Source organism: Corvus cornix, chromosome 7 (assembly GCF_000738735.6).
Source record: "Corvus cornix cornix isolate S_Up_H32 chromosome 7, ASM73873v5, whole genome shotgun sequence".
Lineage (NCBI taxonomy): Eukaryota > Metazoa > Chordata > Aves > Passeriformes > Corvidae > Corvus > Corvus cornix.
Window position 1 is genome coordinate 22,959,671 of NC_046337.1, and position 21,732 is coordinate 22,981,402.

At 38.6% G+C, this 21,732-nt stretch overlaps 1 protein-coding gene and 1 long non-coding RNA gene across 6 annotated transcripts in view; one reads left to right on the forward strand and one right to left on the reverse strand.

Moving 5' to 3' along the window:
* PDE11A (phosphodiesterase 11A) overlaps positions 1–21,732 on the reverse strand; it is a 117,713-nt gene that overhangs the window by 18,339 nt on the left and 77,642 nt on the right. For all 3 annotated transcript variants that reach the window (XM_039555242.1, XM_019290330.3, XM_020585056.2), the window contains 9 exons: positions 20,325–20,471; positions 20,114–20,221; positions 15,273–15,382; positions 12,609–12,699; positions 9,498–9,598; positions 5,731–5,808; positions 4,287–4,350; positions 1,227–1,301; positions 118–201 (listed from right to left, as the gene is read on the reverse strand). In XM_039555242.1, coding sequence (XP_039411176.1) covers positions 118–201; positions 1,227–1,301; positions 4,287–4,350; positions 5,731–5,808; positions 9,498–9,598; positions 12,609–12,699; positions 15,273–15,382; positions 20,114–20,221; positions 20,325–20,471 — 858 coding nt within the window. The remainder of the gene's footprint in view (positions 1–117; positions 202–1,226; positions 1,302–4,286; positions 4,351–5,730; positions 5,809–9,497; positions 9,599–12,608; positions 12,700–15,272; positions 15,383–20,113; positions 20,222–20,324; positions 20,472–21,732) is intronic.
* LOC109145663 overlaps positions 1–21,732 on the forward strand; it is a 108,132-nt gene that overhangs the window by 11,099 nt on the left and 75,301 nt on the right. The gene's annotated exons all lie outside the window — the stretch shown is intronic.

A 21,732-nucleotide genomic window follows, 5' to 3' on the forward strand; every position in this document is an offset into this window, starting at 1 on the left:
GTCTAAGTAAGATAAGAGTTTAAATAGCTTTCAAGGCTGCTCTGAAAGCTAACTCTTTCCCTAGAGAGACAAGAACAATCTTCTATGGACTCTACAGGAGCAGTAAGTAAAAATTACCTCATACAATGGCATGCAGATGCTATCAATCCACTCGAGCTGCAGCCTGGGTAGTTCATGTTTCCTGTTCCGATCAAAAATGGCCTGAATTGAGAAGGGTACAAAACTGTCATGCTTTAATTGCACTGGAGTATTTTACAGACACATCATCCAGCACTTCACAGCTATGATCAAATTCTCACAACCAGAACACTTTGTAAACCATAATCAATCTTTGCAGCTGTCTTCCTACTGCTTTGCCTGGCATGAAAAATAAACTATTTTCAATTCTGTTTTGAAACTTTTAGGCCGAATGTGTTTGTGTTGTATAATTCTGTGGTGTAAAATAAATGCTCCACAGTTGGAGTTGAGCTTGGTAAATAACCTCCTGCAAGAATGTAAAGTAGATACCTTTGAGTAGAATTTTCTGTTTTCTCACATAATGCTTTCCAGCTCAGCAGAACAGTGATGGATCTGAGCTGGCTCTCTTCCTCCCAGTTAAATTCTTTAGAATAATTTCTACCCTTCTTGTGCTGCCTCCAGATAATGGCTGCTCAACATTTTGAGTTATTTAACCTGGATAGGGCTTTATCTTCTAATTATTCAGTGAAAATCTTTATGAAACTTTCCTAGTTCTTGTTTGACACTTTATACGCATCTGCCTACAATCCACTCAGTTCCGATTTATCCCTTCAATCACACTACTATATTTAGGTGTATAATTAGAGAAATGCATTTCAGCATTTGATACATCAAATAACATAGATACACATAGATATACAGTGGCAACATAAAGTAAATCTGACAATTTTGATTTCCGTAGGTAGCTGTGATTTTTTAGTTCAATTCTGTGTATTAAATCCAACACCTGCTGCTTAGAAAATTCACTGATAGGATAACCTCAGGAACAGATACAGAAAACAGGTAAAAGGGCTCAATGCAAAAGTGACTGTGTTGACTGGAGAGCTTTTATATATGGTTATAAATGCATATCCTTATTGGAAAGAGCTTTTATTTATTCTAAGATTTTTCTTTATGTACAAAATACAGTTCATTTTTCTGAATGAGCCCAATGATATTTTATTACTCTATTCAAGTTAGTAACTATTTCAGAAGTAATAAAAACTTACTGAAGGGGTGAGTTTGAGTTCAGATCTTTCTCTGTCTCCTTGTTCAAAGAACTCACTGGTTACCAGCTCGGCTGCCTAAAATAAAAATCGTGATAAAGATTAGAGCTCTTGTTATATAACTTTTAGGATAATGAGTTTTTGCTCAGACCATGACTTCAGCCTGTGCTTAACTTTAAAGAAGTGAATAACCTCACTTACAGGACTGACATCAGGCATGTGTTCATATAGTTTTTGGGACTGGGCATACAGGGGGTATAAACAGCCATAGTCACTGTCAGGCACAGGGACTTACCCCTTTTTGATAGGGAATTGACTTGGGGAATTACATTGTGATGCCAAGGTAGCACTCAATGCAGCTATAAGCAACTTATGAACTGAGACCAAAACAGAAAATTATAACTTCTTGTTGGCATCCACTATTATGTAAAAATGCTTTGTAAAACATGCAAGAGCTCTCTGATTATTTACAGGCTGTTGCCCTATAATAACAACTTCACTTATCAAAGAAACTTCATTAACCAATACCCTCTGTTGTTTTAATCTAATGTGAATTCATAAAGGGTTTTTTCCCCCACTAGGCTTTACTTTTTCTCCCAGTGACTGTCATCATTATAGGATCTGGGCATCTAAGTATGAACTCAGATTGTGATGATCATCTTGATTTAAAATCAAGAAGTGGTAGGCTGGAAGTTAGAATGCATCTTTCTGACTTTTGTGAATGAAGATATTCTATTCAATGCAGAAGTTCTATTCACTTGTGCTTCTTAGAAGAAGACAAGACTTAAAAATAAATATAGGTATGGAAACCAGAGGGATCTTAAGAAGGCAAACAGTAAACAGTTCTGATATAGTACTGTACTCTTGCCATGTGGGAGGCTTTGAAGGTATGCACATGCAACATTTTGAGATGCAAAAAACCTGGAAGCCAATCTACTAAAGAGGCATACACATCCTAAGGCTCCTGTCATGCCAGTGTATTGTTTTTAAGCTAGGAAATTATTTCATAACGCCAAGGCACAAGTGGGTAAACTAAGCAGAGAACCTGAACTTCATAAAATCTCAAAATTTCTTGCTCTAGCAACTGCATGGTAGGTAATGTTCACAAATGCTAAGCTTGCTAAGGTGTACCAAAATAATTTGAAAGTAGGTGAAGGGATGTTATAAAGTACTCTTAAATCTTAAGCCAGGCTATCACAGTTCGGAATTTTATAATGTATGTAATCCAGTGCATTAATAAAACTCTGGATCAATATTCCAGATAAAGAAATAATTTAACAACTTAGTAGCAATTAAGGGTTTCCCAAGTGTATTGTATAAAAATAATCAAGACATAGTATCATCCTTGTCTCTCAGTGCTATTCTGATCCTGTTCTCCTTATGTCCCTTTCTCTCTTCTTTTATCTGTTTCAACCTTCTCTTCCTGAATTTTTCCGTCTTACATGTGGTCTTTATTCCCTTTGTTTCAAATACATTTTTTTCTTGTGGCACAGTTAAGGTTCAACTATTTCCTGTTTTGCCTCTGTGGACTTACTAGCATTTCTGCTGGACTTACTAGCACTTCTGCTCAACCAGGTAATGTTTCAAGTAATACCAGACTGGATTTTTCAATATAAAGTAAACCCATATACTAAGCTGCAGGGGACTTTTCACCTGTAGACCTCAAAAGTGATAAGCAGAAAAAACCCTAGTTTGCCAGTGGCTCCAGTACTAATTCAGCAGCATAGCACAAAGATTCACAACAAGGAAAGCAGACCCTACCTGACATTTGGCTGTCAATGAAAATGCAGAAGCTAACTGGTTAAGGAGAAAAAATGAAGAGGGATTGCACACACTGCAGCATTGGCCAGGTGGCACTGAAAAATCTTGTTACTCAATTTCCCAGTGCAGGATAGAAGAAGCTTTCCTTATTTCCATGTGAGGTGACCATATTCTGGCCAAGTAGAGCAACAGCCTTAGAAGAACTGTTGTCACAGTCTGCTGATAAAGCAAAAAAGTCTCACTTGGCAAAACTGAAAGCTGAGGTGAAGCCCTCCCCCCATAAATGTTTTTTATTCAGTTGATGAGCATGTAGCTTTCATATATCCCTTTCAGCTTCTGTTACTTCTTTGTCCAAGGAATCTGGCTGCTCCTGCATCACTAGTTATCTGGCCTAGCTTTCTCTTTTTCATCCCAGCTTTATAACTATTACTTGCTGTTACATCAAACTTCTTCCAGGTGTGTACCCAAACCCAGCTGCTCTGGTGTATTTTCAATTTGCTTCTTGCTGCTGTCTATTCCTCCAAAACCCGACACAGTCTGTCTTCTACTGGCTTGTTGTGGACCTCAGTGAAGGACAGAGAATGATTACCATGGATACTGGAAATATTACGGATGGTTTCTGTGTAGACAGGATGTCTGGAAGAGGGAATATCATGGGGCAAATGACAAGAGTTTTGGGACAGGTTTCTTTCTCATACTGTACCTGTTTGCCAGTGCTGGACCCATTTTTTACATCTATTTCTAAAGAGCCTACTCAGCAGAAGAACCCTGAATTTTTATTTGTTGATTTCTAAGTAGAGGAAGTTAAAGAAAGCCCTATATTACACTTGCAATTTTGCAACATGCTTAAGAAAATGAACACATTTCTTTTATCATACATACTGAAGATTTAATGAAAATGAAAATTTGCTAATGAAAATTTGCTAATGAAAATTTACAGATAATCTGTTGGTATTTTTGATTTAGGGAAGATTCTGCCACTGCCAAGGAAAACTTTGGGATGAAACAAGTAAATGCAGCTGCATGTGGCTAAATGCCTTTTTTGTTTAATCCATCAATTTTTGGATATGGATTTAAAACGTTAGTAAGAGGAGAGGCTGTAAAGCCAGATGTACACACCAACATGTGTACAGGGAAAGATTATGCAATAAACCATTTTTTGCAGAAACCCCCTGCTATTTTTTTTTAGCATTAATACCGCTGTAAATTGATTCCAGTTTTGGTTCCTTGTAAGCCAGGGCCCTGGGAATATTGTCCTGCCAGTCCCGCCTCCTCCCAGCCCTGCTATTAATCATGACTTGCCTGTCTTGAAATCTCCCACGGTTTGGTCACAGCTCCAAGGTCACAGGCTGTCATTAGCATTGATCTGAAAAACAGAAATGAACAATACAAGCTGAATCAACCTTTGTTGAATTTCTAAACAACTCTGCTCCTGATGCATAAATAAATAATACACATATAAAATGTCAGCCCTTGCACCTTCTTTTCCTCCAGAAAAGAATGACATGTTTGAAATCTTAGCCATCAGCATGGCTTTTACATTACAATTGTCCCTCAGAAACCTAATGTGTTGCAGGTCATAAGATGATGAATTTTGGTATTGTGCATTGCACACTAGAGAAGAAATGATATTGCAAGGGAGTAACTGCTAATTTTGCAATACTTCTAACACTACTTACATTAATACCTGTAATATATTAGAAAGCATGTGCTACACATGATATAAGTAAGGGTATTATTACATAATAACACCTGCAACTGGATTAATTTATATGCCTATTTGTAAGTGACTGCTGTAGCAAGAGAGCCTATAATCACAGGAGGCATTCCAGACACTGTTTAAGCAGTTTCTACTGCTCATCTACAATAAAAATTGAAGATTTACTATGAGCTATACGGTTCCACTGTAGTTTAATACCTAGCTACAACCATGTTTTATATGCATTAGGAGAAAGAAACCATTCAGCTGTAGAAAGCGTTTATGTACAGTACATGATGCAGATAAAAGTCTAAGAAAGTTTAAATGAAGAACAAGGGCACTGAAAATGAAACATCAAATATATTGCCTGAATCTAAAATTAGGAATGGGTGAAATGGTATGGAAAATAGAAAATGGCCAATATTTTGTCAGAAGACCAAAAGATAACAGAATTTTAATGAAATTTCAGATAAAATGAGACATAATCAGGCATGCATATGCAAATACACACATTTTATTGTCTAAAAAGTGTGATCTACTCAAACCACCCTCAAAGTCTGAGGTTTTCAATAGAATGCATGCTCAGGGCATTCTTGAGGGCTGGAAGAGTGCTCTGTATATGAAAATTCCCAGGTATAGACAGGAATAGCAGAGAAGTGCATGGCCAGTGAAAAAAGACAGCTGAGAGGAAGAGGGAACGGGGAAACAGACAGGAAAGATCTTTGTGTAGAGAGGCAGAATATTGATACTTTCTGGAAAAAGAGCAGAAGGGCTGAACAAGAACTGGTGAGGCTGGGAAAAAGGGAAGAAAACATGACAGAGTGTGTAGGAGAAACAGGAATGGAGAAGGTGAAGTCATGTTGATTAATCCCAATTGTTTCCTAATATTGAAAAATCAAACCATATATTTCATATCATGGATTGTATTTTTAAAACAAGATACTTTCTCTTGTTATGCTAGGCCTTCAGTCCACAATACATGAAATTCCTTCAACAAATATAGCTACACTTTGAAATAACCAGAAGGCAAGAAAAAGCAGTGCTTACCGAAATATTTCTCGGTGGTTTTTTATAGTCCAATCATAACCACCTTTACTGACAAGTTCAAAAAACTCGGTCCTTCTCCTGCAAAAAGCCAGATTGTCAGAGAAGGAAACAAGACACTTCCAGGGCAGCACTGCAGCAGAAACACAGTTCTCTGTATGGGACAGAATCACCGCACCTCATGGATTATTGTTAAAGCCGTTACACTGACAGTCCATTTAAGCGAAACATACTAATTTCCGAACATGTTCTATAAATGTCTGTTATCAATGTCAGAGTTGCCTCGTAAAAGCAATATTGGATTTATGGTCTCCACAGATAAGGAAATTAATGGCTATGAAATGTTCAGTCTTCCACAGAAGCATGAAATGTTCACCTACAGCAGTGGACAGACAGACAATAGAAACACCCCAGAAATACACACACACTTCTGTTTTCTTGTCCTTGCAAAATGGTTTTTACTTCTATATCCTGAAGGGTTTTTCAGAGATGTGCAACTCCTGTTATTTCCAACACACAGAAAGAAACAGACACACACAGGAGCTGCTGCTGTCTGGAGTTCATAGTTCTTATAGACTGGAAACTAGGCCTCCCTGCTTGGTCCCATGGTTTGTCTTCTCATGCCTTCTTCATGTCCTCAAACAGGGACAAAATGTGAGATGGACAGAACATGTTAATGCTTGATTGTTGCCTTTAAGAATCAAAATTCTGACTCATCATAGTCTGTAATCTTTTATGGCACTGAGACTCCAAGCAGCTGTTACTGCTTTCAATGTGACTACAATATGTAATAGATCCTGCCCAAGATACAGCAGAAGTTCAGGTACAAAAACCTGGAGCAACTTGTCCCCAGTGACACAACATATGAGCATCAAAGCTGGAAAGCAAATAAATACCTATGTCCTGAGTGACAGTCCAGTGCCCCATCTCATATGAGACTATGCTGTCTATTTGTCAAGAGGAAATGCAGTTAGATTCCTCAACAGGAGAGAGTTTTCCAAGTCTTGTATTTTCTACGTTTACTTCAACTAGACTGAAATTTTGAACAGTGATTATTGACAGCGCAGTCTGATGGCAGCCACTACATGTCTGCACACAAGGAGATGCACACTTCCAGAAACATTCCTTTGGTCAGTGGACAGAACATTATGTGGGGTATGTTGTATTATTCTGGTCCCTGACTGTCATGGTTACATGACCAGTCACTCCTACTATAGGGCCTTTCTGTAATGGATTTCATATAGCAGCTAGAACAGGGAGATAAAAGGGCTGCATGATGATAACTAATCACTTATGCATTGGGAAATAAAAGATTTCATTTTGAAGTATGGGATATTCTGCGCAATTCATATGTTCCTGGACAAAAACCAGGCAAGAATGTTTAAAGCTGAAAGCTCAGGAAGATGACATCCCAGAAACCTAATATATTCAAATTTAAAATGTAGAGATCCATAAACAGTAACTAAAAATGTGAATTTCAAGGCCTTATGTTAGGCTAAAATGTTTAAGGATTTTCTTTGAAATCCATTTAAATGGATACAGAAGTAGTAGTCCATCTCCACATAGAAGTTTCAGTGTAAGAAGGGCTCAACCGGAGGAAAGCAGCCATGTATAATGAAACAATTTAGTGTTTCCTACTGGTTTCTTTGGTATCCAAAATTATGAGGTTTTCTATTAATAAGCAAATATAATACAGCAGCATTTCAGAAACAAACTGAATTATAACAGTTTTCCAGGGTCTTTGAGTAACATTGACTCTGGCTGTATTTTGCCTCAAAGGGAAAGTTATTTTCCTGTGTATAACAAATCCGTTTTCTTTACAGCCCAGTGGCTCAAGATATCATTTGAGTGAGTTTCCATAAACTTAATTTTGGTTCCATGCTTTTACTGGTTGTATTATCTACAAGTATCGTTATCTAGAATTATAAACTAAAATCAAATATATTTTCCATCTGATCTGTCATTGAAAGTCATCTTTTTGTTTGTTTGTATAAAAGTAATGCCTTGAAAAGGTCATAAAGCCTTGCTCTGCCTGGAATTTTGTTGGTTTTTTTGCTACCTGGAGCTTGTGATCAGTAGGTTTAGTCATTCTAAGAATACTGATATGAGAATTCCCCTCTCTACAAAAATATTGAAGATGTAGCAAACTGAAAAAACAAATTAGGTACTTGTGTAGAAACACCTGTTCATATAGGGTGGCTTTAAGAAGTGTAAACCACCAATGTTTCCAGAGTTATGTTCAGGCATTTTTGGAAATAAAGTAGCATAGCTACCACCTTATTAATGAATCCGAGTAACACAAGAGGAAAAAAATAACTCATCTGCAGACTTTTGAGTAAAGAGGCCTCATTTGCTAAAAGTCTTCTGATTGTCCTCAGCCCATCACTTAAGCCCATTTCACTTAAAGCTGTCAGCAAATGGTCATGTCATACCAGCCACCCAGATAACAGGCAATCCTCACAGACAGCTTGAAAAAAGAGTGTGCTCAAAAGGCTTTATTTGTCCTCCTCAAGATATTTGTGTCAGCAAGCAGAAATTTCTTCATAGATTAATGTTTAGAAATTATTTATAATAAAACTTCTTGCTAAAATCCTTTCCTAAGAATGCTTCTCTGTGAATGGACTTGCAGGAAACAAAGAGCGTCAGTGCATCTATTGCCAGTACTGTTTAAACAGCCCCTGCCATGGGAACCAAATACTGAGGAACAGACAAAGCAAACATTGCAGCATCCCAATTAGTATTTTTACAATTAACAGTTAAAGATACAATGTTGATATAGATAATTGAAAAATTTCAGGATAAAGACTTTGCCTGAAGTTTTCTTGATACCTGGTTTGGTATCATCCACCAGAACATAGGAGGGGCAGAATCCAGGTACACCACCCTAAGAAAAACATTACTAAATGACACCCAGCACTGTACGGGATAGGATGCTAATGGACAACAAACAAAAATTCCTAAGGATGACTTATTGTCAAGGCTGGGAAGGCAGTGCACTGAAACTGCACATCTACCAGCATTTCTGCCCCTAAGTCAGCTGCAGGCATGTGCCAGATGTCAGAAGTGCAGTGTTATGGTCACACCATGACTCCTCTGACTACCTGCATCCTCCCACACAACCTCACTGGGAAGAGCTTGGTAATAATTAACAATATTAAAATACAGGAAGTAGCACCAACTTGAAATCTACTTTGAGATTTGATTTGCAAACAAGGAAAAGGAAGAAAACTGGGTGAGAGAGATCCCACTGTACTTCTCCCCAGTTAAGCTTTTTAAAACCCATTCTCTTCACGTGATGTGAATTGGCATAATTTGTCTTCAAAGCAGCAAAGCGTCTGCTTTGTTACCTCTGCAACTGGGTCTGTAACTAAATACAGTATTTCTTAGCATACATTTTTAGAAATGCTGAAATGTTGGAAAAGAATTCTCAAGTGTCACTGATTTTCTATATACCTGAAGAAATGATCACAGAAGGGATAGAAAAATTATGGGACTGAGCTGTAACTGGTTCCTGGGATTGCTTTGAAGTATAAACCTAGGATTTCACTTGCTTTTGGTTGATACAGACATGTTACATATTAAAGCAAAGCTTACTTTGACACTTGAGATATTTCTATTAGTCTAAAAGATACTAAGTATTAGACTAAACCTCTTCAACCATAGCTAAACACTAATTTCTCATATTATATATCCTTATTGGTATTTAATAGCTCATTAGAGTAAGTTCTCTGAATTTTCATTCATCAAATACAAGAAATGCCAATACTTACTCAAAATACAGAGTGAGGTCTGTTGCCAATATCGATTGCTTTAGAAGCTGCATAAGGTCACTGTAGTCCTTAGAGGACAAGTTAGCAAAGATGTTGTGACCCTATAATGAAAGAGATAAAAGAGGTAAAGGGCTAACAATCAATATAACTTTTTAAAAGGTTTTCTAACTTGTTAGTGTACTGTTTCCCTGTAATGCAAGCTTTTTCTGATTCATGGCAAAGCTATGACAAAATAATAATAATGTTAATACTGCTGAGATTACACTGAGGTAGAAGAGTTGATGATTGTTATCAAGCACCTGGTATGTTTTTCTAAACTCTGCTGAAATTACAGCCTTTCGAGTAAAGATTTACTCTCTGCTCTGACCCTGCACAGACTCAGTTTATGGGGAAAAACTATGGATACATCTCAATCTCTCCCCTTATTAAACGTTTTGGGGAGCTGTGTATTGGAGCTCTTGAGTTGTGATCCTAATAGATTTATCTGTGCTGCTGCTTGCATGCACACAAATTGCTGTTAGAGCAGTCAAGGACACTAAATCAGTTTTTCATTCAAAACAGCCCATTTGCTCACTCTGCCCATTACTGTCTTACAGTGTATGCAATCACTGCCTATGTAGGCTAAAGAACCACAACTTTATATGCAGTTTAAGCACCCTTTGTGGGCCTAACTGGCTGCTTTTTAAGGGATTGTGGATTAGGAATTTGAAAGATGCACTATGGCCAAAATGAAAGGAAATTAATTATTTGATGTTGCTGTTTGAGAGGGGGAAGCTTCTTTTGTAACCAAATTTCTGAAAACAAGAAGAGGGACAGAGATCCTGTAATTCCTCTTTGAAATTCTCGAGACAGCAAGATGAAAGAAACAAAATTAATAAAAAATTCTAAATGTAAGCTTAGGAAGTGATCTTTGTGACAATAGTCACATATATTAACATAGATAAAAATATTACAGGGTTTTTTTCCTTAATTACCTATATAAATATTGAAGTTCTTTCTAAACAGAGTCTTATTTTGGTGATATTAGTCTTGTAGTGCCCACATTCCGTATGCACTGCCATCTACTGCTTAGGAAGACTAAAATGCCCTTAAAACCTAGAATTTTCCAGCAACAGGGAACCATGATGGACATATGAACATAACCATGATAGCTGGAGGACATATATGAGGTAAGGTCTGGGGAGGTAGAGGTGTCATTTTTTAATAGAGAAGCTAATTGTTGGACTAAAAAAATAATTTGCCATGCATAAAATAGTTTCTTTTCAGCTAAATATTGAGAAGGCTTTGTGAATCTAAAGCTTATTTCTGAAAAGAAAAAATTAGAACCAAGGTACTAAGAAGAAAATAGGAGTTCTTGCAACAGGGCTAATTTACCATGTTTGTTATTCTGTAATATCTACTGCTTTTCTGAGCTGTTTCATGGTGTACAAAACCATGTCACTACAAAGACCAAGATTACTTTTATTGAGGTTAGCATGTCAAGAGTAAAGGATAAACCGCCCCTTAGTCCAACATGCTAAAAATCTGAATAAATGATACAACATACTATGTTTCCAACTAGACAGCAAAGACAGACTAGAATATTTCAGCTTATTTCAGAGACCAATTGCTCAGCTGGTAATAGACAGTGTATCTTTAAGCAGATTAGAGGTTCCAAATCTGCATTTATTCCAAACTAAGCAGTATTGTGTTCCATTAGCAAACTGTATGTGTTGGATAAAAATTACACAGCATCCTTTTTCTGGTCTAGACATGAGGACCTCGAGAAGAAGCTGTCTGAATGATCAAATTTGAGGACTTGCATTTCAAGTAATATTTTACATCTCTGAAAGAACCTGGAGTAGAGTCCAAATATTTTTGTTTTCCTAATTTCTTGATTTTTAAGCTGGAAAAGATAAACAAAAGGATCTAGACTGACACGATCTATGAACTTCTACAGAGCTGCCCATGTCTTGAGCCTGAGACATTCAATTATGATGATTTCAGGAACTAGAGAACTCACTGTTTTCCAGAAAAGCTTCTTCCAGAGGCTGAACAGTGTCACCAGTTTAGTGAAAAAACAGCAAAAAATCCCCACCCAAACCCCTTTGTTTTTTTCCTATTCTGAACTGGTCTGTTTAGCATCCAAATGCTGCTTTTTGGTACACCTTTCCCTGGCAGTATAAGGAGCCATTTATATCCTAATATCACCTTTTAGATAAACTGGCCTAGGCTAAATGGATCAGAGCTGTTAAAATCTCATGCCAGTGCTCTCTTTTCCCATGTTTGCTTTTGAAGTATAATGTCAAGAAATTGAACAATAAAGGTGCAGTTCTGTGACAAATCTCCCTGGCAGTGCACACAGAGGTAAAGCCATCACCCTGTTCCCATTTGTCTGTGATGATGAGACATTGCAGATCTCTTCAGAAGTTACTACAGATCAAGCTATGGTCTCCAACTGTGCTGCATGAACAACAATTTTTATATTTACTGAATGCATTTTGTAGCAACCAATCTGTGTGAATTAAGAAAACACATCCACTGTTTTAAAAGGACTGCATGTCCATCCTTCTACTTTTCTCAGTTATTAAATCGCTGGGGTAGTGCATGCTGTATACTGTTGCATGCAAGATATTCTAGGCAAGACCTATGTCTTCACAGGTATCTGCAAAGCAATTAATGTACTTTGGACAGCATGATATTACTGATTTTAATTTTTAAAAATAGTGTATTAAATTACAAAAAAATCATAAAAATACTGATTACAGAAAGGCTGCCAAAGAAATGGTGCAGTAAAAGATGGCTCTGATACTCTGAATATGACACCTGTGGGGAAAGGTGAGCACCTGTTTCAGCTACCTCTAAACCAGGATATATGTAAGAAGATGGAGAAAAGCCGACAATATGATTAGGATGTATTCTCCTTGCCCCTCGCTGATTGAGACAAATATAATCTCTGGGCTCTATGATCATTTGTAGTTGTTTAATTTTGTGCTGGTTGTGACCTTTGTGGTAACCAATAAATAATTCCTCAAGGAGAGGGCATTAAAAAGGTACTGTATGTGGTATTTCCTTTCTCCAGCTGAAACTGCCCAACAGTTTACAGTGAGATTAACAGTAATGCTTTTGTACCTCACTTTGGAGAATCATGACAGCGTGATTGAAATGGTGGTGCTCCAAGGTAGCAGAGGTGCCGTAGAGCTGAGCTAAGGCTGATCCACTCCTGAAACAGAACACGGGAAGTCAACAAATCCCGCTCGTCTGCTTACGAAGCAGGTTTCATAGACAATTTAGTAACAAAAGTACACAGCCACACTCTCCACCTCCACTTCAGCAACCCCACTTAAGACAATTGATGAGATCAAAATACTAATTTAAATCCAGATACAAAGCATTTATGTTCCAGACTTTGTTAAATATTGTCACCTGACTAAAGATTTTTCTAGAACTACAGGAAATTGTGTAATGCAACTTTCCAAGTGCCTCAGCAACAGCAACAGCACAGGCACAGCACTGCACAGTAAAGACACACAATAACGTCCTTCAGCTGGGATCGGCTGTTCTCCTGCTACCTTTTATTTTTAATTCTTAATAGGCATAAACATAAGGGCTTACAATGGGCAACTACAAACTCTTAAAATAAAACCCCAAAACACAACAACAAACCCAACTGCAAATACTAAGGCAAACAAAAGACCACAAGTAAAAGCAGTGAATATGAAAGTAAAGCTTAGCATATCTCTAGAATGTATTTTCTCATCACATTTACTGTCTAAACCAAAATCAGATTCAAAATGTACAGAGCAGGTGGGTTTTCTAAGTTTAAAGGACAAAAATGTACAGAATAAAATTATAAAATTGCAAATTGCTGGGAAGTGCTGGGAATGGGACTGGATTGTCAAAACGGTCACTGTTCACCAAGTACCAAAGCACTTCAGGCAAAGTACTTCACTTCTGGGACCCAGCCTAAAGTGACAAGATGGGTTTTCTTTCCAAAGAAATGAGAGTAAGAGTTTATGCTAGAGACAGAAGGAGTCTCCTAGGAGCATATACCATAAAACTGCACCATACTGATACTTAATTATCAGAAGCAGCTATATGAGAGAACAGGATGTCCAGGAAACATCATCCCTAGAGAATGTGATGTTGACATATATAACAGAGCCGTTTGAGACAACTGTGATATTGCCTCCATCATATACCTCTTGAACTTTCATCATACAGAACAGCAGTATTGGACACTGAAGATAAAATAGGAAAATGTGATGCTTAAATTTATGTCAGGTTAGAGGAATAAATCATAGTTGGCGTTACGAAAACTACAGCTTCTGTTTTCAGGGATGTTTTATACATGTGTGGTAATGTTTGTCTTTCATTAAATGTCTTCAGCAGTTTCTTTATGGAGTCATAAAATGGTAGCCTCCTCTCCATACTCTGCTGTCATACAAGTATAAATGATAGCAGTCTAATGCTGAACCCTGTACCTTTAACTCAGCCATTCCTCTGCACAAAAGGTGCTCTTGTGTAATGGTACAGCAGAGAAGTGGTTAACTTAATCAGAGCCTAAAATGGCCAGGATGTAAATCTTAGGTCTCGTTTTTGTAAATTAGGAACATAAACATCAATCAGCTGAGCTTCCTTCCCATTTGTCTCATCTATTTTGATTCTCTTCAAGACTCAGCTGCAAAAAGGCATCTAGCAGTGCTTGGTAACCTTTGCACCACAAGTTCTGTCTTTTGAGCACTGCAATTGATTTTCCCTGCTATGGTGATTGAAGATCCAGACAGTGTCATTGTTTCATTGAGATTGTATGGCAACACCAATACCTCAGGAAATGGCAGCTTAGTGAACATCAGAAACATCAGTTTGAGTGATGGTCACTGAGGCAACTTGCCCCCAGAAATGCAGCAGCTCATGCATACACACATTGCAGCAGAGTACTTCTGCAAAAGGTAGGACAAAATAGGCTAATACAGCATCACTCCGCCTTTCAAGTATCTTTGGACAACCTTTTGACCACTCCCCCATCACACTGGATGATTAGCAGTATGGCAGGACAGAAAAAGCTGAAAATGCACAGTGGGATCTGCAGGACAGGAATGCCTTTGGGCCTCAAATTCTGACTGCAGAGTAACCGTTGAGTGAAGAAAACAACATGGGATTGAAGGAATCTCTGTGTCTGGCAGCTTTATTTCACAGCTTGGCCAGGATGTTGCTGGGGACATTTTCTGTTGTCCCTCCCATTATCAGGGAACACAGATTTTGGAATGAATTTGACCTTAGTCTAAGGAGTTCCCTTACCTACACAGTTATAAGTACCACCCTTAAACTTTCTACAAACCTGCTTCTACCTCACTGTGCCTGAAGGCAGCAGCATGGTTTTTGTGAAAGCATTGTTTCAGTTTCACTTATTTTCTTTTCTTCTCAATAGTAGAACAAGGTTTTGTTTAATGTCATGCACCCCAGTCAGCAAGAACAACCCACACAGACAATTTAGGTACTTCCTGAGTTGAAAGTCAGAATCAGTAACAGCTGAGCCTGAAAAGAACATCAAGTTTTGGCACCACATTTCAATATGTGGTGTCAGTTCAACAGCCAGCTACAAAGGACAAGCCAGCAATTACTTAAAGGAACAGAGAATGATAAAGATGGATAGTCCCTCACTGCACTCAGGAATAAGAGTACTTGGCCTTGGCCTAGCAGGCTTGAAATTAATGCTTCATTCTTTATCCTGGTCACCTTTTGCTCTCCCATGGAAGAAAACCAAATTAAAATAGTAAGAATTAGAAAGCTTACTTGGCTTGGAAGGCATTGTTGGTTCCCCTGTGGTCAAGGTCGTGACATAAGCATCCCACAATCAAAGCTAAAATTTCAATTTCAGTTAGAATCTCCTGAAATCCTGCAGTCTGAGAGCAGAAAAAAAATAGCAGCTGTAACGATCAGTAGCAAAAGGGATAAGTAATGTTAGTCCATCGAGCAACAGTCAACTTTGTTTTGAAACCATGAACGTTTCGGTAAGGAGAAGATAAATGCTTTATTGTCATATTCTATTCCCTGCTGTATGTCAGATGGTTAGCAGAATAGATAATGTCCTTGGAGTGATCTGTTATTATCTCTCTGTTGCATTTCCAGCATGCCATTTCTCTGCTACCCAGGAGGCACTAAAGGCACAAAGAGCTGAAAACAAATACCAGTAATGGCAAACTGAGACAGGAACTGGATTTTTCTATCAGAGAAATAAAAAACCAAAACCAAGCTGATTCCATTTTGAAATTAATGTTTAGATAAGTACTTAGAAAGATTTCCTGAATCCTGAGATGACCATCTTAGTCAACTCCTACTGTCAGGGATAGCTGACATGTTAAATTGGAAGACCTTTAAAAGAACCCAGGTAAAATATACTCTATGGAACTGTTATGAACTATTAGGAGATTTTTTAAAAATCTGTGACAGTGAAATGAAGTGGCATGATTTAAGGAGTCAAATGATTTAAATGTGTCAAAGGGCATATTTCTGCTGCAGATACCCACTTGAATTTGGAAGAGATATTTGAAAACAAATGCAATGAAATTCCGTACAAGCAGATCAGACATGACTGACTATGTGAATGGGGGAATTAATCCTAGAAACATTTTTTTACCACTATGCTTCTCCTTGCGGATACTTGTCATAGCAGTATTCCTGCCTCAACTGGCTCATGTCAGAAAAGAAACACTTACTGTTATTGCTAACCTTAAGCATCCTGAACAGATCCTGTCTGGAGGAGGTGCTAGAGCGTCTGTGGGACACCACCTCACTGGTGCTGTGTCTCTTACCCATGGCAGAAACAACCTGCTTCTTCAGAAGCAGAAGGGCGTGTTGCCCACAAAAACGACTGGCTGAGCTGGAAAATCGTAACACTTGTCTTTTCACAGTGCCAGTCTCCAGTGACACTCCTCAATTAGCCACATGATGTAGTTCGCATGAAAGGAAATTACATACAAGAAACACAAAATACATTTGTGTTGGAGGACCAGACCAAGGCTGAACACTAATACCATGTAAGAATTCCAAATGTCATTGATTTTCAACAGGGCATAATTTCACCCACTGGCAAGAAGAGGGTTTAAGTGGTACAATGGGACTTGTTGCCCTTACCTGGTGGGAACTTACACCCCACTCAGAAATGTCAATCAATTGCTGCAATACTCTGTGAAAGCTCTGCTATTCACCCTGAAGACCACAAATTCTACTTAAAGAAATGCACTTTCAAATCTAAGTAGCCTCTGTTTAGACAGTCTGATATGTGGCCACAGTTAATACTTAGGCAGTACAGGGAGCCAAGCTCCCCCAGGTGCTCAGGAATGCATTTCAGTGGGAATTGAGGAAGTGCAAGACTTGCTACAAAAGCTTTATAATTACTTAAAGTTTACACATCAGAAAAGATAATCAAGTATGAGGAAAAAACCGATTAATTTTGTGTAGAATCCACTGGTGTACAGAATAACTTGAATAATAGGAAAGAGATTCGCCTGATTTCTAGCAGAATTGCTTTTTGTTTAATTTCAGTAACATCTACCCAAGTAGAAAAAATCCTCTAAAAATAGTGCTTTCACTTTTTATTTTTTTCAACATAGCTCTTGCATAACAAATAATAATAGAGGTCTATTTATAAAAAGGGATTAAAAATAGTTTCTAACTGACAACACATCATGTGTCAAGTTTCAATCTAGAGAAAATATTCATGGCTAAGTTAAAACAACTTAAAAGAGAAGTTTTATAATATAAAATTGATGTTGTAATAAATATTCTTTAGTGTAATCCAAGCTTTGATTAAATTCAAGGATTCAGCCTGTATTGCAAATGCAGGAAAGCCGATTAAGGAATTTATTAACAGTAGCAATATCTCAAAAATAAATGGCACATTTTATTTAATGAAAAGTCTTGTCACTGAATATATGAAAGAAATATATCATATGTCATGTAGTAAAAAACATTTCATTTAAAACAATACTACAGTAAGGGGATATCGTCTTTGAACATAATGCAAGTAAACAGAGGATTACATTTCCCTGTTTTCTGAATTTACAAGAGAAAAAAGAATACATGGCTATAGACGATGGTGCAGTAAAATTTATTTTCACCAGAAAAGGAATGACCCATAACTCACGAGTGGCAGAGTCTCCAGTGAGTTATGGAGGTCATTCTTTCATGTGAGGAAATGAATTGCATTCATTATACCTTGCCCCACATCTATATGTTTTGTTATTAGCACACCAGATGGGATTTTAATTTGGTATTGCTTACTTGTTCATTTTTGCCCTTTGAAATAAGTATCAATGTGAACTTGGCAAAGGCATTGATAATGAAGCCTGGGCTTGATCCTGCATTTACTCTCATGTACTCCCGTAACCTGCTGGAGCAGTCTTGCTGCAGTGCTTCTCTTCAGAATACTTGGGCATCTGAAATATAGAACTATGGCTTGCAGAACTGGGCTTATAATTGTTCAGGAGAGAGAAAATACATACTTAGATATACAGGAACATGCTTTAGATATGCAAAAGGCTGAGTTTACCAGGAATGAAACAACTGGTTTACTCTTTGTTGAATTTCTGTTGTTCGGCTTGTTCAACACAGCTGAATTTTCCTTGTGCATTCAGTGGGAGTATGGTGGCCCTTAGAGGCTACTGCATTACAGGTTAGACATTACTCTGCTGTGGTAAATCCTACCTGAAAATGCCCTAAAATAGAATTACTGGTTTATATTTTTGGGGCAGTCTGTATTTGCTGACTATCATGGAAAAATCAGAAATAAGGGGCAATAACTGTACAAAGCAGTGCCTTCTCGACCAGCAGAGAAAGGCTCTGATAAGCCCTTCAAAGGGTTTGTCAAAGAATTTTCCCCTTTTTACCAGTGAAAAAAGAAGGCACACACTAACTTGGATGGTATCCCCAAGACAAACACAGTAGGAGCAAGCCTTGTATTATTACTAGTCTTGAGTCTTTCTTTTGTGTCTTTGTTTTTGCACAAAATGAATCTTCCTGGCTCTGGAAGGGAGAGCAGACCAAACAGATCACACATCTGAACTTATTCTGTTCTCAGCCAGAGCAAAGTGGGGCAAGATGTGTGGTGAGTCCAATGCTGTGGCCACTCACATCCAGCCCTGCACATGGAATTGCTCATTCTGTTTATTACCAGGAGCATGGGTGAGGAAATGAACTTGGCTTAAAAATGCCGGATCACATTCCAGAGACAGTTGCATCCCTGTGCTGACTGCTAAAAGGATTCTGAAATTATGCTGTGAGAACCACGGTCAGAGCATCTGTCGATGGAGGCCCGGGAGGCTGCTGGTGGCTGCTGGAGCAGCAGGGCCCTGCTTCCTCCCTGCTGGCCCCAATGCGGGCACCACTAGCCGGGATGGAGATGCCTGGTCCCACCGACAGAGCAGCATGCCGCAAACCTGGCCTCGGAGCTCCACCTAGGGGTGTCACCGCTGGGGCTGGAGGCTCCCCACCCCTGGCAGTTTCTGGCAGAAATTACTGTAATTCACACCCAGCGGCATCGCCTGCCTTTGCCCATACTCATCAGAGTAAAATGCTTTTCGTTTTTCTAAAACTGAAAAAAAAAGCATGTCAAGTTCATAAAACCTTAAAGACTACCAACACCCAGGCATTATCACCAAATTTCCTTAGAGAGCATCAGCAAGTGCCTGCTGAAACAATGTTAACTCTGCTCAGCTCAGCAGCCTCATGCCCAGAGGAAGAGGTGACCATTCTCTCACTGAACATCTCCCTTTCCTTTGTCTCATGGTGTATGGTACAGCTTCACTATGCCTCCATCAACACTCACAGAAATACACCCACCCTGCTGGGATGGACCAAGCACTAGAACAACATCTACCTGCTAGTGGAAGTCAGACTTTTTTTCTTGCCTAACACACAAAATTCTAGCATCCAGGACCACTGAGTTTTTTATTGGTACAAGAATTAACTAGCCAAACGTGTTACTTCACGCAGTGAGGTTGCTGTGAGGTAGGGAGAGAGAGCAGCATACTTTTTCTGGTATGCTAGCAGTGGTACTTTCAGCAGAATTTACTTGTATGCTGAAAGGAGCTACAGGTACTGCTGGAGATACGTGGCAGTAAAACCCCTAAGTGTCAACTGTGTCCAGTGGAGACTCAAGATTCACTTAGATCACTATGCTGGAAGATGATTTTCAAATGTTTTGAGGCAGTACCTTCTAAAACTATTTAGATGAAGCTGGATAAGGAGATAATAAATATCAACAAAATAAATACTTTGGAATTCTAATCTTCTTTGGTTTTGTAGTTCCCGACCAGGATTTTGAAATAAATGTCAAATCAAAGAGTTCCAAAAGAAAAACATCTTGTAAGATCAAGATCTGCAATAACAAGAGCACTCCAAGACTGCCATCTGTTTTCAGTCACTTTAATGTCTCTGTGATATCACTGTCACTAAAACACTATACGGTTTTGCCAAATAATGTGCTGCCTTAAGTTGAGCAAGTTCAGTCTGCTTTGCTACTGGAAATAAGTAGCATAATAACTAGAAAAGAAATTGAATGCTGGGAAATGTTTAGACAGGTTAGGCAATGTGTCAGTAAAAGCTCTTAGGGGATTGTGTAGCTGGATACTCACAGTTAACATGGCAAACATCAGCTGGCAGACGTTGAAAGCGTGCCTCCAGTTGTGATACAAAACCATTCGATAGTTCTTCCGCACCGTCAAAAGCCACCTACACAGTGTCTGAAATTGAAAGTACAATTTGTAGCAGGGCTACTAAATGTGTACAAATGGACAGAGCAGTGCCAAGACAAAAGCAGCAGATATTTGCAGCGCAGATGGTTACCTCATAGTCAATTTTAAATTTCTGAACCATTCCAAGCTCCATGAACATCCGCAGGGCTGCAGTAATCATGGCATCCACATCGAGCGAGAAGTCATCAAAATGGATATTGTCAATGCCAAGCTCTGACACCAGAGGGATGTTTGCTGCCTGAAAATGCCAAAGGGAAATATCTGATTCAAAACTTCAGTCTTTTTTTCTTTTTTTTCACTCTTACAAGAAACAAACTGTACATCAGTTTTGACCTGCCAATACATCCCCTGCTTGATTCAAATGCTGATCAGTAAGTCTTCATCTGAGAAATACAAACACATCAAGCTAACAGAGTGTGGAAACGGTGGGAAGGAGAAGAACCTCGTATGAGCAGGAAATATGTTCACCATCCCAACTGGAGCCCAGATACAGCATTTAGACTGAAAGCTGACCACTTTACAGCTACTGCAGTAACACAATATATTCCAATGCAAACGACAGTGCTGTAATGCAAGAAACAGCTGGATAGCCAGAAGCTGGGAGCTGTAATTGCTACCACTTAGAAATGCAAAGTAAATATACTGCTCTGCAGAATTTCTTCATCCAAATGTCTTCACAATCGTAAGCATACAAGTGCCCTTTGCTTTACACTGTTCACTACACACACATAGAACTAAAAGAAGAGGAATACAAGAAATGTCTAGCAGAAGTACTCTCCAAAGTAAAATAAAAGAATTTTCAACATGCTGATTATATAGTAAGCCAATAAAAAACCAGCAAAAGCCTTACATTTTTCTTTGTCTGTGTAACAGGGACTTCTGTTTGTAAGAGAGGAATGAGCTTCTCATGCACACACAAAATAGGAATGTGTGCTGGACTGGCTAATGTACTTAGCTCAGCACACAGATGTGCTGTGGCCTGCTCAGTGGCAGCACCTGCATGAGCCAGGCAGAGGTGCTGACAAAACTCCCAGGCTTCTCTACCCTTCCTTACGGCCCTTCAGACTTGCTGCTCATCTCTCTAGAGAGGGCAGGTGCAGGGGGATGAATCTCCTGAAGGAGCATCTGTCCCCTGTCATCTGCAGTGAGAAGGTGATGGGTCAGGTAGAAGCCTCACAAAGGGGCTGGATCCAGCTCACAGGCTATGGGCTGGACAATGCTGAATTAGTCACATGGATTCAGCTGGTGTGGCATATTCAGCTATGCACTTGCATAAAATACCAATTAGTTAATGCAACTGTAATGTAAGTTCACCTTCACTGTTACAGCTTCTATGTGACTATGGTTTTCCTTTTTGAAAACCTGTGTTTTGAAATACTGCACTCTAACTACAAATTACTGACATTAAAAATCTTTTGGCTGAAGACAAAGTGCCACCTCAATAATTACTTTATGCAGAGATTAAGCTGCTTTAGCTACACCATGTAAGAGAAGATGGT